At 37.8% G+C, this 16,161-nt stretch overlaps 1 protein-coding gene across 5 annotated transcripts in view; it reads right to left on the minus strand.

The window, feature by feature from the left end:
- Positions 1-16,161, minus strand: part of ptprfa (protein tyrosine phosphatase receptor type Fa) — a 274,429-nt gene that overhangs the window by 133,013 nt on the left and 125,255 nt on the right. For all 5 annotated transcript variants that reach the window (XM_067374744.1, XM_067374747.1, XM_067374746.1 and 2 more), the window contains exons 3-4: positions 13,529-13,674; positions 7,697-7,838 (exon numbers count right to left, since the gene is read on the minus strand). In XM_067374744.1, coding sequence (XP_067230845.1) covers positions 7,697-7,838; positions 13,529-13,674 — 288 coding nt within the window. The remainder of the gene's footprint in view (positions 1-7,696; positions 7,839-13,528; positions 13,675-16,161) is intronic.

Consider the following 16,161-nt stretch of genomic DNA (forward strand, 5'->3'; position numbering starts at 1 on the left):
ACAAATGTTTCATTTGTTCATGTTAGTTAATATATTAACTAATGTTAACTAATGAAACCTTATTGTAAAGTGTTACCAATAATTGTAATTGTCCAATAATAAGTGTAATTTCCTTTTAAAAAAAAAGGAAATTCCTTTTTTATTTTGACTGTGGGATTTAATATGACAAGAACATGTTTTTGTTAGATTCAAAATGCTCTGGCCTGAGGGTCTGAACATACATGAGATGGTACATGTTTGTAGGAAAGCAGTATCTTCTGTGAAAAGTAGTCTGGAGGGTTTCGAAGGATCTCTTTCAGCATTCAGTGACACCGTCGCTTTGAGTGCAAGACAGCTGAGCCGTGGTCTGTGATATGAGGTCATACCATGCACATCCTCAGGGAAATTAAACCAAATTGAAGCTCTTTCTGCATTTATGACTGTAGCTGATGATGCTTAACACTGAGCATTTGAAATTACTGACCAATGTAAATATGACTGAAATGCCTTCTCAGGGGTCAAGAGCTTTGACAGCCTGAAACCTGATGAAGAAAACCAGTCACAGACACACATATGCCTATAACACGGATTCAATTCACCATCATTAATGTCTGTCATAAGTCTCACAGATTAACAAGACATATTAAATTGGTAACTATTTAAGAAGCATGCCATGTTCACAAGCAATAAGATTTTAACTAGAATTTATGATCCAATAAAAAATGAATTAATTTCAGGGCCAGTCGTCACTGCCATAAGGAAATCCATTACGAAACATAATGATTAATCATAAATATCTTAATAATATCTGCATCTCTTCACATATTCTATTTTTTTCATTGTTTTAAACCTGTATGATTTTATTTCTTATGAGGAACCCGGGTATTTTGAAAAATAACTTCTTTTGTGTTTTACAGAAAAAGAAAGTCATTCAGTTGGAAAGTTCATGCTTTAATGCAGCTTTAGACGTGATGTTTCTGAGGAAGACAGATTGAAAGAGCATGCATAGCTCTTCATCAAAAGCAAATTCCAACGTGCAAACTCTTTCATTTCAATAATACATGATATGTGTAGAAAAAGAGTTAAAAAAAAAAAGCTATCTCTGAGCTACGGCACACATTTCCCTGTATATTTAGTCCCAACATCAACTGAAATGAGACGTGTTCCTCTGTTGTATCTCCTCCAGTGTCAATTATTCAACAGCTAGTCTCAGATCAATTTAAGGTGGAGAAGAGAATCAAAATGCTTAGAGGAAAAGATTTCAAACATTCTATATTTCTGTGCCTCTCATCTTGATCAAACAACATCCATACTAACAGAGAGATTACAGAGGCTCGAAAGACACAGATTCACAGTACGGCAGTTTAATGAGAACGCAACGAAGGTTACCGTGACATTCTGAACTTCAAAGAAAACATAAACAAATAAACAACTGAATTAATGAGCCATAACAGCTTGAGTTACATGTCTGTACCATGTTTTTGTGGATATGGCTTTTTAAAAATGCACCTTTTACTACCTTGGATTACAACAGTATATGATGTCTCATGGTAGACTATAGGCCAGATTTACTAAACAGGGCAACTTGGTGTGAGAGCTCAATTCCAAAAAGCACTGATGGGAGTGGAAAGTTCTGCGGGTGATCTACTGACGACGCACAAATTATAGAACACAGATGCAGCTGGATCATTTCCGGATTGACCAATGCAATCTGCCGGTTAGTGTCTGGTTTAAGACAGGCTTTTTTGGGGGGCAGTAAATAATGGTGCAAACACCAGTGAAAATTGACGAGTGCAAATTTTAGTAAATCACCTTGCATGATTAATTTAAATTTTGTGTCTGAAAGGGAAACTCCTTCAAATGCATATGCAATAAGTTGAGCCGCAAAAATACCGTTTCCACGGCTCTTCAGCACTAATTTCTCACTGCGTGTCTTTATTAAATCCTGACAATAGTTTTTTAATGCCAAAAGATGGTTTGCACTGGTGTAACCTTTAGTAAATCTGGCCCTAAATATAAAATTTCCATATCGGAAACGGACACATCACTTTACCATGGTACCACCCAGTACTTTAACAGTTGTAACCAGCTGGAAAGAGAACAAGTGAACCAGATAAACGGATATATGAAGCGCTGTATTTAGCTGCACTCATTCATATGTAATGCTGATCATTTATGCATTTCTTCACTAAGTGCAGCAGCAGCAGCAGCAGCAGCAGCGTGTGCATGTGTGTTTACGCATGCAAGCATGTGATTAAGACTTTGTAGGTCCTCCTCAAACAGAGCTGGCGAATGTTCTTCATCATTCATATTTCATTGCGCTGCATATTCTGATCATAGACATCAGTCACCCACTCTTCCCTCCAGCATCAGGTGCACCTTCTGTCTGTTCTCCTCATCTGGCTCTTCCTTTTTCTGCAACAGTGGGCTTATAGACCCCTTAAGTTAGTAAACATTGTGATGTTTCTTGTGGGCAGAGCTTAGGTGGAGGCAGAACGATTCCCCTGACCAATTCATTAACGCTAGCTAGCAAGTTTTGTTAGCTTGTTTTGTTTTGTTAGCAATTATATCTGAATATGTAAGATCACTCACTGTCCAAAATCTCCAGTTTCTGATTAGGTGGGCATACATGAGAAATCTTTAGACATGTAACCAAACCATAATCCATACCAACCAAAGACAATAGTTTATTTAACCTTAAATGATATGAAGTGTGTGCCGCAAACGCAAGCATTTTTGACGATCGTTTCTGTCCAGTCTGCTCGTTTTATTACGTTTAACTACAACTGTTTTTTTTTTTTTTTTTTTTGTCTGGCAGTGGCAGCAGGTATGCGATAAAATCTCAAATTGGAGCCTGTACTCTGTCGATTCTGGCACCCAACAACACAACAAGATGACATTTTAAGCTCCTTATGTAGCCGCGACTCTGTGCTCGTTTGTATTGGCCGCCTCCAGTTTTCGCTTTGTTTTGCCTCCAGCTAATGGTGTGACGTAATTGTGACGTCAGTACTAAAAGGTTTTTTTTGCTCTGTAGTTTGGATTCAACAACAGTGATCACATAACTGCAATACGTGCAAGTGGTGGGTTTTAACCAACAAACCTAATCTTTATTACCACATAGTTATATAGTAGCAGATATAAAGAATTTTTTAAAAATAATTAATATATTGTAAACATTTTAGAATGATAGATAGTAAGAAAGACACAAAATAACAGATAGAACAATAGATAGATAGATAGATAGATAGATAGATAGATAGATAGATAGATAGATAGATAGATAGATAGATAGATAGATAGATAGATAGATAGATAGATAGATAGATAGATAGAGGATGGATGGATGGATGGATGGATGGATGGATGGATGGATGGCTGGATGGATGGATGGATAGATGGATGGACATCTTTTACCAAACCTTAGTCAGTATTTTCACACACGCACACACACATATGCAGTGATCTGATGGTGAATTTAGCTGCTCGTAGTGTTAAATGTCTCCTGTAGGTGTATGTGGCAGGTAGCCCAGTGATGCTGAGGAAGGAGGTGTGTGTTTACCCTGCTGCAGTACACGACTGATGGAGAGCTGAGTAATTGATATTTTGCTAAAATCTAACTCAGCTCAGTGGGGGACTGGGCTTTTGCCAACCACTGGAAACTAAACCTATGTCATGGATCAGCAACTCTGTGTGTGTGAAATGCCAGGATGGAAATGGCATGTTGTAATTTCTGCCCACTGCCCTGTTATACGCATTAGCTGATCTTTGGAAAGGCCTTTCTAACAGCTTCAAGATGTACGCCGGCGAACAGAGGGGAGAAATAAACATATGGTGTCTGTCTGCAGAACACGTTTGCCGATAAGGAATGACTTTTGTGGGAAGAATACATTTGCAAATGTCTATGGGATAAAATTACCTGCCTGAATCACCTCATCTATTTGCATGCAAAGAAAGCGATGCTATATATTGGCTTTCTGTCAGGGGAGACGTCTGTGTACGGGTTTTACATTTATGTCACTTATAAGTTGCAATTTTATGTCACTCCAGTTGACACTTCCTGTCATTCTGGGAAAAGATACCTAGAGGAATTTTTCCATAACTGGATGGTGGAGCATGTAGTGCATGCTGTATTTTCAGGAGATCCTGAAAAGGCCTTGTACTTCTTGAGCTCAAATTTTAGATGCTGATCATGTGTTTAGATGTGTGACAGAAGAGAAGTGAAAATAAACAAAATGAGAAAAGATGAGAAAGACAAGAACAAAAAAGTAAAGATGAGATGATACACAAACAGAACAGACTCAAAGAAGAGAAGAGAAGAGAAGAGAAGAGAAGAGAAGAGAAGAGAAGAGAAGAGAAGAGAAGAGAAGAGAAGAAATGAAATGAAATGAAATGAGAGATTAAATTAAACAAGATGAAACCAGATGATATTAAATGTCAAAAGAACAGGCTCAGAAAAGAGTAGAGGAAAGATGATTCAAGGAGAGGAACAGAACAAGAACAGAAGAGAAAGATAAGAACAAATGAGCAGAGATGAGATGAAATTAGACAAGATGAAAAGATTCATTGATATAACAGGAAAAAGAGTAAAGATAAGACAAGACAGGATAAGATGAGAAAACAAATAAAATGAGAGAAAGAGGAGATGAGATGCAAACAGAACTGGCTCAAAGAAGAGAAAACTTGATTGCACAACTTGACTAAATAGTAAAACGTAAATGAATAAACCCTCAACAGAAGAACATAATTAGTGCTAATTTATTCTTATTGTCATGTTGCGCTTAATCTTCAAGCTTGATTAGTACCATGTGTTCCACTGTGTAACTGTCAATAAACACCACTCAAATTTGAGAAAACTGATTTAGTAATAACCAGCCAAGAAAATCTGATAGTCTGTGAACAAGAACACTGATATATACCAAAGGACGCGAGAAATGTTGCTCCGAATATAATGAGATCACAGACAAAACACCTAACCTACAAACCCAATTCCTGCACAGGTTCATCCCACCTGCTGATTCGTGGCTCAGAACGCACATTTAACAACACTTTGGATTGAAAGCATTAGAGAGCGTGGACCAGTTTCAAACACGGTTGGCATCATATGAACCCACAATTTTACTCCCTCTCACTGAATTCCCCAGATTAGTACACTGATATAATACAAAAGACAAACACCCTGATTTGTGGCCCATGGTGCCATGCTATGACTAGAACCACCTTTACAAGAGGATGTTGAATTTCAGTGAGCTGTAACTGTGGACTAAAGCAAGCAGCCGCTTCAGCTCTTTGTCTAAGAACAGAGTTTGGACTGAGATTTATCACCATGTAGTATCAGCACCTCCATATTCCTCATGTTTGAACATGAATCCAGCTGAAGTGTACAGCATGCTCACATGACGCATATCGCCTCTATCTGTGTGTGTGTGTGTGTGTGTGTGTGCTGTAATCTACCGCATGGTCAGAAGGCCAGGCATGGAAAAATCACTCTATCAGAGCTGCAGGCACAGGTAATCTACACAAATGTGCCCTGAAATGAACTTGAATCTTTAAACACAAATGCACATACACACACAACTCTTTGATTTGAGCAGAGGAACCACAGCAAGGCTTACTGAGAACAGAGGCAGCTATCAGAACGCTGCACATGTTCCAATCCTGTGGAAGAGTGTGTGTGTGTGTGTGTGTGTGTGTGTGTGTGTGTGTGTGTGTGTGTGTTTCTTCCCCTCACAGTCCTGTGAGATGGAGGACTGATAAGCTTCATAACCATCAGCAGAATAACAAACCACTGAGAACAAAATGCCTGGTCTGGCTGAACTTTTTACCGTATCCCTCAGTCAGCATGTGAGATGAAGACAAGAAACATTTTAAGGAGTTTTTTGGGAAAATATATTTAAGCAATATCACACAAGCAAGACTGCTTGTTTTGAATATCAGCCCAGATTAGGTTGTAGGCACAAGACCACAGATAACAACAGCAGTTCATATTCAGACCAGCAGTGTAGTATTGCTTTTATGCAACAGTTCAATAAACAAGAAGTTAATATTGAGTTACTTAGATGTTATACACATTAATGTCAGTCCATTTTTGCACTGACATTGGAAATAGTTCAAAGCAAGATTAACTGGCAACACACAGTAGGTGGTGTTTGTTCCTGAATGAATCAGTGTTTTGAACAAATCAGTTGAGTAAATGATTCAATGACTCACTCATAAATAACATAACTTGAGTCATTCCTGAAGGAATAAGCATTTTTGAACAAATTAGTTAAATGAACGATTCAATGACTCACTCATAAAGAGATTCACTTGATTCATTCCTGAATGAATGAGTGTTTTGAATGAAACAGTTAAAATGACTCACTCATGAAGACAGTGGCTGCATCCGAAATCGCATAGTCTCTGAGTGGGTATTTCCTTTGCTTAAGTAATTACTTTGCAATTGTTAAAAAAAACATGTATTATAATCTGGCCATACTACATCCATCATGTTGTCACTGCAATGTGACCCACCAGTGTCAGTTGTGTCACTCACTGCCACTCACAAAGTCTCTCCCCTGGCCTCATGGGATAGTCAATGTCCATCATATACACACCTAAGAATCTCAGTGGTACTAAGTTGTCCGGGTACATTTCACCAACTCTTTCATGAGTATTGTGAATTCGGACATACTATTCTTCATACACTGTTGTTCGCCTACTATATAATAAGGAAGTATGCCATTTCTGATGCAGCCAGTCACTTGATTCATTTATGTTTTGAACAAATCGGATGAATAAATGATTAATTGACTCAGTCACTTGTCTCCACCTACTGGAGTAATTATGTAACCTGCAGGAAAACAAAACAAAAACAAAAAAAAAAAATCACAAAAAAATCCCCACCACAATATATATCCAATAATCTTCCTCTCCGTATCTACCTCTTTCTCTGTCTTCCTCAAAGTTACAATGAAATGGCATTTAAAAATAATTTCTTTTCATAATGAGGAATATTTTCATGGGAAATATTTAACTAGACTGGATGGTGTAAAGTGGGTGTTTCAAATCAGAATCAGAGCTGAATGAGAGTTTGCAGTGGATTGTGGGGGCTTTTTGACCCTGATGTGGAGGCTAAAGTTCAAGCTCATTCTCCAGAGCATCTCCTAGGGGACATAAGACAAAAAGGAATGTTGTTTTGGAGGTTGCAAGTTATTAGTTTCTCTTCTTTGGAATAACATGCGCCGATGAATAATGTGCAATAAGAGCAGGAATGTGTATTAAAAAAGTAAACAGCATCAGTTTTGATGTTGACTTTAATCAGATCTTCCCGCTGTGTTACTGTGCTAGGGTAACTTCATTAAACAAAGTGAATATTTGCCAAGGCTAACAGTGATTACATGTGGAACCTCAAAGTTAAAAGGAAACTACCATGAAAAGCTGTTTGCATGACCCGCCCTGCCCCAGCTCCGGTCAGTCAGACCACCTGCTGAATCTAACTTCAGCTCAATTCCTGTTTGCCATGTTCTCAGAATGGTAATTATCTGAGTGAAACTGAGTGTGAGAGGAACCAAAAATACTCAGTCTACAGCCAGCTTTATTTTAATTTCACATATGCACCATTCCTAATTGCACCAAAAAACATAAATTGAGATAACTGCAGTTGGACATCTTCATGAAGTGCTAGGACAGTAATATGCTGTTTGAGAGAGAGAAAGAAAGGGAGAGAGTGTATTCTTACCTTCTAATACAGTAAGTTTAGCGCTAGTGTTAATTTCTCCAACGCTGTTGGTAGCCGTGCACTCATAAATGGCCTCATCTCGATGTGTCCGTAATGGCTGGATCCGCAGCACAGAGCCTGAGCCATCATCAAACTCTACTACCTGACACACACAGACATACAGATGATATTAGATATTTCCAGCATCAAAAATCAAATGTTGTTCTTTAAATAGACAATCAGACATGTCCATTGATCTGCATGCATAAACACATTGACACTCAGTTGTCTAAATCACATTGCAAGGTTAAATGTATGAATCTGCATGAATATGCACACTCTTCCAAAGGTCCAGTTTGTTTCTGTATAAATTATATTTCTTAGAATATATACCAGTTACAGTAATAGTTTAACTAAAAATTAAAGAAATTTACTGCAAGTTAATGAATGGCTTGTATAATACACTTGTAGATGTTTAATGTATAATATACTTGTATATATTGCATGTGTTGCATGGATTACTTTTATGGTGAAGTTTTGTCATTTTGAAGCTTGACAGTATAAATTACCATCCTTTTTTTTTGTTGCATGGATGAAAACATTCTCATTTTGTGGTCCATGGAAGATAAAAACAAATTCAGGGTTGAAATAACATGGGGTTGGTAAATGATGATAAAACTGTCATTTTTGGTAGTGTTATTTCTTTGCGCTCATGATCAAAATCATGACAGAAATAGCAATAACCAGCCAAAATGTCTTGAGTTCCAAAAAGTGATACACCCAGATTGTAACAAACTCCCTCACTCTTAAATGAAAGCAATGTGAAACATACAAAGAGATCAGCTCACGTACAGTGTAAATTCACTGCAATGGGTGTATGAGACACAGAGAGTTAAAGCAAGTGAGATGCCGGTGCTGTCAGACCCCGTCTCGTTCACGCTCAATCAACTCTGTTGACAGTGTGAGGAGGGTCGTCTCAGGGAGCCCTCATGCCTGCGTTGCCGTCAGCCTCTCTGTTTTTAGGTTGACTGCCAAATTGAGATCAACCTGAGCTCCCCTGCTGGAGCCCCGTGCTGTCTATACTGATGTTAAAAACAAACGCAACATTCCCTGGAATTAAATACTTCAGTTTGAGCTTATGCGCTTTCACAATAGAAGTTCTGTAGTATCAATTTTTTCTCTTTTTACATTTTATTTAAGGTTCAAAAACATACACAGTCTGTCATGATCATTTTCCACGCTGCCTGACTTTTCTGTTTTTGTTACTGTACCTTTTTTTTCAGGACGGGCAAAATTGCTAAATACTGAATGCATAAACATGAGCTGTTAATTTGCTCATAGTTGTGGCATGATAATTATAATTATTTCTGAGCCATTTTTGCAGCTTAGTTAAAATAAATGGTTTAGTTCACTTGCATGCTGCACGTGCCAGCGATCTCTATGGCTCTGTTCCAAAACTTGGTGAGCTGCCTTGCTCTCAACAGAAACCTCAAATGGGACTGATCTAGAATATTCTACATAGGCACAATAGCAAATAGTTCTTCATAATTGATTTCAGTAGTTTAGCATGTTGTGATACCCTAATAAGTATATATCTTGTTGTATGCTTATTAGGGTATCACAACATGCTAAACTACTGAAAGATAGCTTCAACATTAAAGTATTAAAACTATTGTTGATTTTTGATTATTTATTAAATATGGTTACGCATGCTTCTTATGTTGGGAGCTCACTAGATTTTGCAACAGTTATATAGTATATCAGCCACTGCACTTTAAGGGGCTCTATGTAAGATTTTTACTTTAATAAAGCATAAAAATACCCGATATGTTTGCAGATATTTAGGAAACATGCTAAGTTCACCCAAAGACTATAGAATAACACAAGACGTGTCACTTGTATAGTTTTGAATGGGAGAAAGTGTAACACGCTATATGGCTGAATAAGTCACGCCTTCTAAATAAGAGCCAATCGCCGACTGGTTAAGTCATCGTGTCACTTCAGCGGCAGTTAGAATCGCCGGTTTCAATAGAAAAAGTCAGACGCACGCCTCCGAAGAGATGCGCATTTAGGTCTGCGCATGCGCATTAGCTTGATCCAGCCTAAAAAAATACAGTTTTTTGTCATGATTCGAGCGTTTAGAAACTAAATTTATGAGCCGGTTGTTGTTAGATTTCATTGATGATTTCAAATATGAAATTTAATCGTAAGGTTGGCGAACAGTTTTGGAGAATTTGATGTTTCCCCATTCAAAGAGATAGGGCATGATGCCCAGCATGCCTGAGAGGCGTTTCAAAGATGGCCGCTGAGTGAAATGACTTGTCTTAAAGGGACTTTGGTTCACCTACTTGTTCCTCAGAAACACAATGCTACAGCCAGACATTCTACTTTGAAAATGTGTGTTCCGTGTCGGAATGTCTGTCTTTGATTTGGTCTGTGCTAAATCGTGTGCTGCCAGTATATCCAACAGTATTTCGACATCACAGGTTGCCTATTGACAGAAAACATGCGTATTTCAACCATGGAAACCGACAAACAATCTGAGTCAGAGAATCGCAGATTCTACTTGACCTAAAAAGCCTTTGAATCCATCTAAATATCTCTATGAACAACAGCATATTAAAACACAGATAAATCAACTCATCAGCTTCCAACGTGTAAGTCTCCTCAACTTTCATTTTAAATTGTGCTCCCTATTGTTGCTGGCAACCCGCGTCTTTGAAGGAGGGGGCGGGCCAAACAATATTTTGAATTTGGACTGCAGTACCTATTTTGAACACTAAGTATCATTCCTACATAGAGCTCCTTTAATTTTTATACACTTAATATTTATGATAATAATAATAATGATATAATATTAAAGGGGACCTACTTTTCACAAGATGTAATATAAGTCTCTGGTGTCCCCAGAATGTGTCTGTGAAGTTTCAGCTCAAAATACCCCACAGATCATTTATTATAGCTTGTCAAATCTGCCTTTATTTGGGTGTGAGCAAAAACACGTTTTTGTGTGTGTCCCTTTAAATGCAAATGAGCTGCTGCTCCTGACCCCCTTTCCAGAAGGAGTTTTAACAGCTTTTGCTTTGGTTGCTCAACAACAACAAAGCTGGAGAATATCATACAGCCAAAATGACGATTGTCAGTAATGGTGTTCAGCCTTACATTGTTCAAACCGGAGTCGACACTGATGGAGAGACTCAGGAAGAAGTTACTTTTAGAATGCAACTGGATGTTTCTGAATGGTTAGTGAATAAATTTATGTAGTTGCTGTGGATTTGATTCAACTTATCAACTAGCATGTGCTGTCATGTTAATCTTTTGTGCATATCCAGCGTTGAATTGACCCTCATTTGTGAAGCAGTCCGGCATAAAATGATAGAATGGCAATAGCACTCAATTACAACAATTCTTCCTCTTCTCTAAAACAGCGCAACATGGCCTCACCCCCTTTGTTGCATGTTCTCGTGGGCAGGGTTTATGTAAATTTTGGGGTTTGTGATGTCACCAACCCCGGAAGAAGCTTGTCGTAGTCCCTACCAGCCATTTGTTTGCCATTTTTTGTAAAATATCTACCTTTGCATTATACTTTGAGCTTTGTAACTTTGCAGATGTTGTTTATGCTCAAACAGCAACATTACACACTAACTAAAGTTAAAAAAGTGAAATCATAAGGACCCCTTTAATTACAGTTAATTATTATTATGAATTTATTAATTAAAGATGATTATGCATGCTGCTTATGTTGGCAGCTCACAGGGATTTGGAACAGAGTCATATAGTATATTAGCCACGGCAGAAAATGTTTTAGGCAGACCAGCAGGACAGATGACCGTCCAAGATCTGGTCACCCTAATGTGTCCACAGCAGACACATCAGACCTGTGCCACCTGTACTGCTGCTGAATCTGCCAGCTGAGGAAAAGACAATATCAGTGCCAGGACAGTGAGGGATGAGCTTTCTACTATTGGCCGGAGAGCAGGGTGACCTGTCAGACCTTCTCTGCTCACTCCTCCAAAAACGTCACATCTGACTGGCTGGGGCCAAACAGAGGCCACAATAAACTCATCTGCAGTAGCATCAGGTCCAGATGAGCCTCTCTTTGGCCTGTTTTGGGCCAGAATACAACATTCTCTGCATTATAAAGATGTGATCAGTTTTGCAGTGCAGTTATCACATGTACAATCCACTTGGAGTAACCTGGTGTAAGTGTATTGGTCACAAAGACAATGGTTATAGTTAAACAACACTACGGAAAACTGTATATAATAGTCAAATGAAGTATATTTTAGCTTAGTTGTGAGTTTCCAGTCTCAACTGCAACTGCAAAAGACAAAAATAACAATAAAGGAAATTAAATAAACCCAAGACAATTAATAATCACATCTTTCTACTGTAATGTCTTTACAACAAAATAAAAAGTCTGATTAACTGATTTATCTTAAGAATTGGTTCTTTTGATGAATCATTATTTAGAGTGATTCTTGAACATCTGACTCCTTCACAGAATGCAAATCACTATTTTAAGTCATGCCTGATTAAAAACACTTGTTTGAAGCTACAACCTTCTGACCCAGACTTACAATACCATTCAAAAGTTTGGGGTCAGTAGGATTTTTTTAGTGTTTTTGAATATACTTTAAAATTAAATTTATTCCTGCGATCAAAGCTGAATTTTCAGCATCATTACTCCAGACTTCAGTGTCACATGATCCTTCAGAAATCATTCTAATTTGCTGATTTGCTGCTCAAGAAATATTTCTTACTATTGTCGATTGTGCTACTTGTTGTGCTACTTAATATTCTTGTGGAAATCATGACACTTTCTTTCAGGATTCTTTGATGAATAGAAAGTTCAAAAGAACAGCACTGATTTTAAATATAAATCTTTTGTAACATTATAAATGCATTTACTGTCATTTTTTTATCACTTTAATGCATTCTTACTAAATAAAAGTATTAATTTCTTAAACAAACAAACAAACAAACAAACAAACAAACAAACAAACAAACAAACAAACAAACATTACCATACCAAAACTCTTTAAGAGTATTGTAATTTACCATGTTTAAAATTATTTAACATTTCCAATTATTCAAGTTGATGTAAACTATATGTTTCCAATAACACACATAAAATGTCCATGATATCTGACAAATGTCACTAACATAGATGTCCTGTCTTACAGTATTCGTGAAATAGGAAAGAAAGAGTCCACACTTTCTTAGCCATTGAGAAAACTAATTGTGTGTGAGTTTTCTGACATGTTTTGGAAAACAGGTTTTTAAGAGTGGTTGAATTAATGGGGGCAGTTTAACTGAGTAGATACGTTTGGCAGAATTTAATCTCTCTCATACAGCACCTTTAATTTTCCAGTCCAAAAAGGAAGTGCTGCATTTCCTTTTTTGTCGTCAGCATTTTTTGGCCTTGCTGTCTAATTAAGAACCTGGGATCAAGCCTGCAGTACTTGCAGACTACATACGTAATTTGAGCTCTCACTGCACATTATATCTATGTGACACTTGTGTCGGTCATAATATCTGCTGTACAGATATCAGCACTGCTGTATGAACTTAAAGAAACACTCAACACTTCCCTGTTGTACTCCAGAGAAGGTCATGATAAAAGCTGAAAACCTCTCACATATGATCTTAATCAAAGACTGCTGCTGTATAATATGGGATGCCTTGAAGCCACTGGTGAGAAAAAATGGTAAGACCTTTGTTGCATCTGATTTAATATTCTGGTTAAACTACAGCTGGCAAAAACCAGGTAGATTTGCCATATGATGCTCAACATCACATCTGATCAGAGCACAGGCACAAACAAAGCACATCTCATTATTTAAAACCCACCTCAAAGCGCTGCGAGCTGACTTTCTTGCCCTTCTTCATCCAGGTGATTCGTGGTTTGGGCTCCCCGACCGCCTGGCACACAAAGGATGCCACCCCTCCTGAAATCCCTGTCTGATCTTCAGGAGTCTTGATGAAACTGGGCATGCCTGCAAGAGAAATATAGAGAAACATTAAAATAAAATACCAATTTATTGTCCTAATCAGCAATTAGATAAAACAGGGAGTTATTTGCTGAGATACCATATTTTGCAATTAAACATCGGAAGTCTCATTTCAAACTCAAACATTTCTCATCACATTCTTCAAGACCAAATCATGAGCTATAGCATCCACATTTATTTTATTTTTTAAAATTGATAAAGTTTCATTTAACTGAGAACTCTATAGTTCAACCAAAATTAATATTTGTATTTCCTTTGCACTCTGATGGCAAACGCAGAGCATATGAGATGTCATGTCAGTCAAACCTCATATATCCACCCCACGTCTATGAAGTGCCGCACGCGGTTTGGAGTTCCCTTTCGAAAGGGAACTCAACTCTGTGTTCGAAAACGCTATGGGGAACACCTCCATGTGAACCGGTGTCTGAAAACAATATCAACTCACGACAATCCTATGACGTCATCATAGCATGACCCGGAAGGATATAAGGAGTGCCTAGAGAACCAGTCTGTTCTTTTTTCGTCTTCAGGGACTGTTTTGTTTGAAGCGATATCAAACCGATATTAGGGTAAGACAATTTATATCTGACAAACATTTCAGGAAGTGTGTGCATCCATGTCCCATAATGCTGACATCAGATCACATACATAACTTATAATGTTGTCTTTTATGAGAACAAAAGAGCATGTACAGGCAGTTCTTGTGGGATCTGTCTGTTTGTTATTGTGAGTGTGTTTTACTTGTAAAATACTCCACTCTATTCTGGTCTTTTCCTCGAGAGAAGAACGACCGGCAGCTGCACCTAATGGTTCGGGTCTTACTTTTGCTGAGGCAGAGTAGAGACTAGATCAAGGGGTTTTCAACTGGAGCTTGTTGAAGTGTTGAAGTGTTGAAGGGGTGAAATTCTCAGCGACCTTCCACAGCTGACGGGAGAGAGCTGTATGATTATGATGATATGTTGTCTATGTCATTGTTAGATTCAGCAGCAGTTGCTCTTCTTGTTCTAAGCCAAACAAGAGAGCAGGAGATGGCTGATGAGGATAAAGATGGTGAGCCTTCTGAATCCTCAAAGCCACCCTGCCCCCATGTATGTACAGCTGTGTGAGATGGAACGCACCTCTGGTAGACTGCAGCTGCCATTGGAGCAGGTTAGAAAGAAACCACTCTCGGACGGTTCGTCAAACAGTTCCTTTTTTTTGCCATAATCTTCCAGCCACAATAAGCTTTCCATCCCTTCTTGATCTTCATACTGAGATCGCGAGGGCATGGAATGGACCTGTATTCATCAACATCAGCAGTTTAACACTAGAAGTCCCAGAGAGCAGCCATTTGGCTTTTCTACCTATAAAACCCGCAGGACAGCCGATGGGCTGGAAGGCTTTAGGCTAATATCCTTAATCAGCTGTGAACAGTTGCTTTTGTTATGTAAACAATGTGGGGCCATGCTGAGCCACTTCAAGGAAACTTGTGTTTCACTTTGCCATCTTAGGGAGAAATCAACACATGTTTTTTTTTTTTTCCTTTGTTGCTGAGATCTATTGATAAAAATAGTACAAAATAAAATAAAGAAACCAACCATTTGTACACATATTTACAAATAATATTAAAAAGTGAGTACATTCCAGCAATCACTCACAATCCTGGCACTGCCTGGCAATATATTATAAATACATTTTGTATATATTCATTATATATTAATCTTATATTTGAAATACATCATAAGTCCATTTTTAAAAGTGTTTGAAAGATGGGTTCAAGTGTACTACAAGTGGTAACTAAATACATTTTTCTATACAGAGATAGTATGTTAAAGCACATTTTAGTTCAAATTCATGGAGTCTCAAAATAGCACAGTTGAGTACACTTAGATGTTCTTAAGATTATCTTAAGAAGTACTAAAGAAGAGCTTTTAGTATATTAAGTACAAAATAAGTGCATGGAAATAGAGCACTGTACATTATGGAAGTGTAAAAGTGTACTAAAAGAAAGTGTATTTTACTGCACTTTTTTTTTCACCTGGGTAGACACTCCAACACTTTCCGTTTGCATTATTTTTATTACCACACTGGCAGATACTGATCATTTTACTTAAGTAAAATGCACTTTAGATCCCCCCAGGAAACAAGACTAAATATCATATATAATTTTCTCATATAGAAAATCCATCTTGATTTAAGATTTTTTTTAATTTTACTTGAAATAGGATAAAAAAATACTTAGTATGAAAAGCATTTTTGCAGTATGAATGAGTGAGTTAACTTTTTAAACATCACTTGCACTCCCTCATTTCAGGGTTAACATACTCAGAGTTTTCACTTAACCTCCTTTCTGAAACCGGCCCATGGTCAATCAAGTTCTCTGCTTTTAGCAGCCCTCCCTCCCCCACACATACAAACAAGCCACCAGCAACCATTCACACACACACCCCCAACCCCCCTGCAGATTGCTCAGGTAATGACCATATTTACACA

The sequence above is a fragment of the Chanodichthys erythropterus genome, chromosome 21 (genome assembly GCF_024489055.1).
Source record: "Chanodichthys erythropterus isolate Z2021 chromosome 21, ASM2448905v1, whole genome shotgun sequence".
NCBI classification, from domain to species: Eukaryota; Metazoa; Chordata; class Actinopteri; order Cypriniformes; family Xenocyprididae; genus Chanodichthys; species Chanodichthys erythropterus.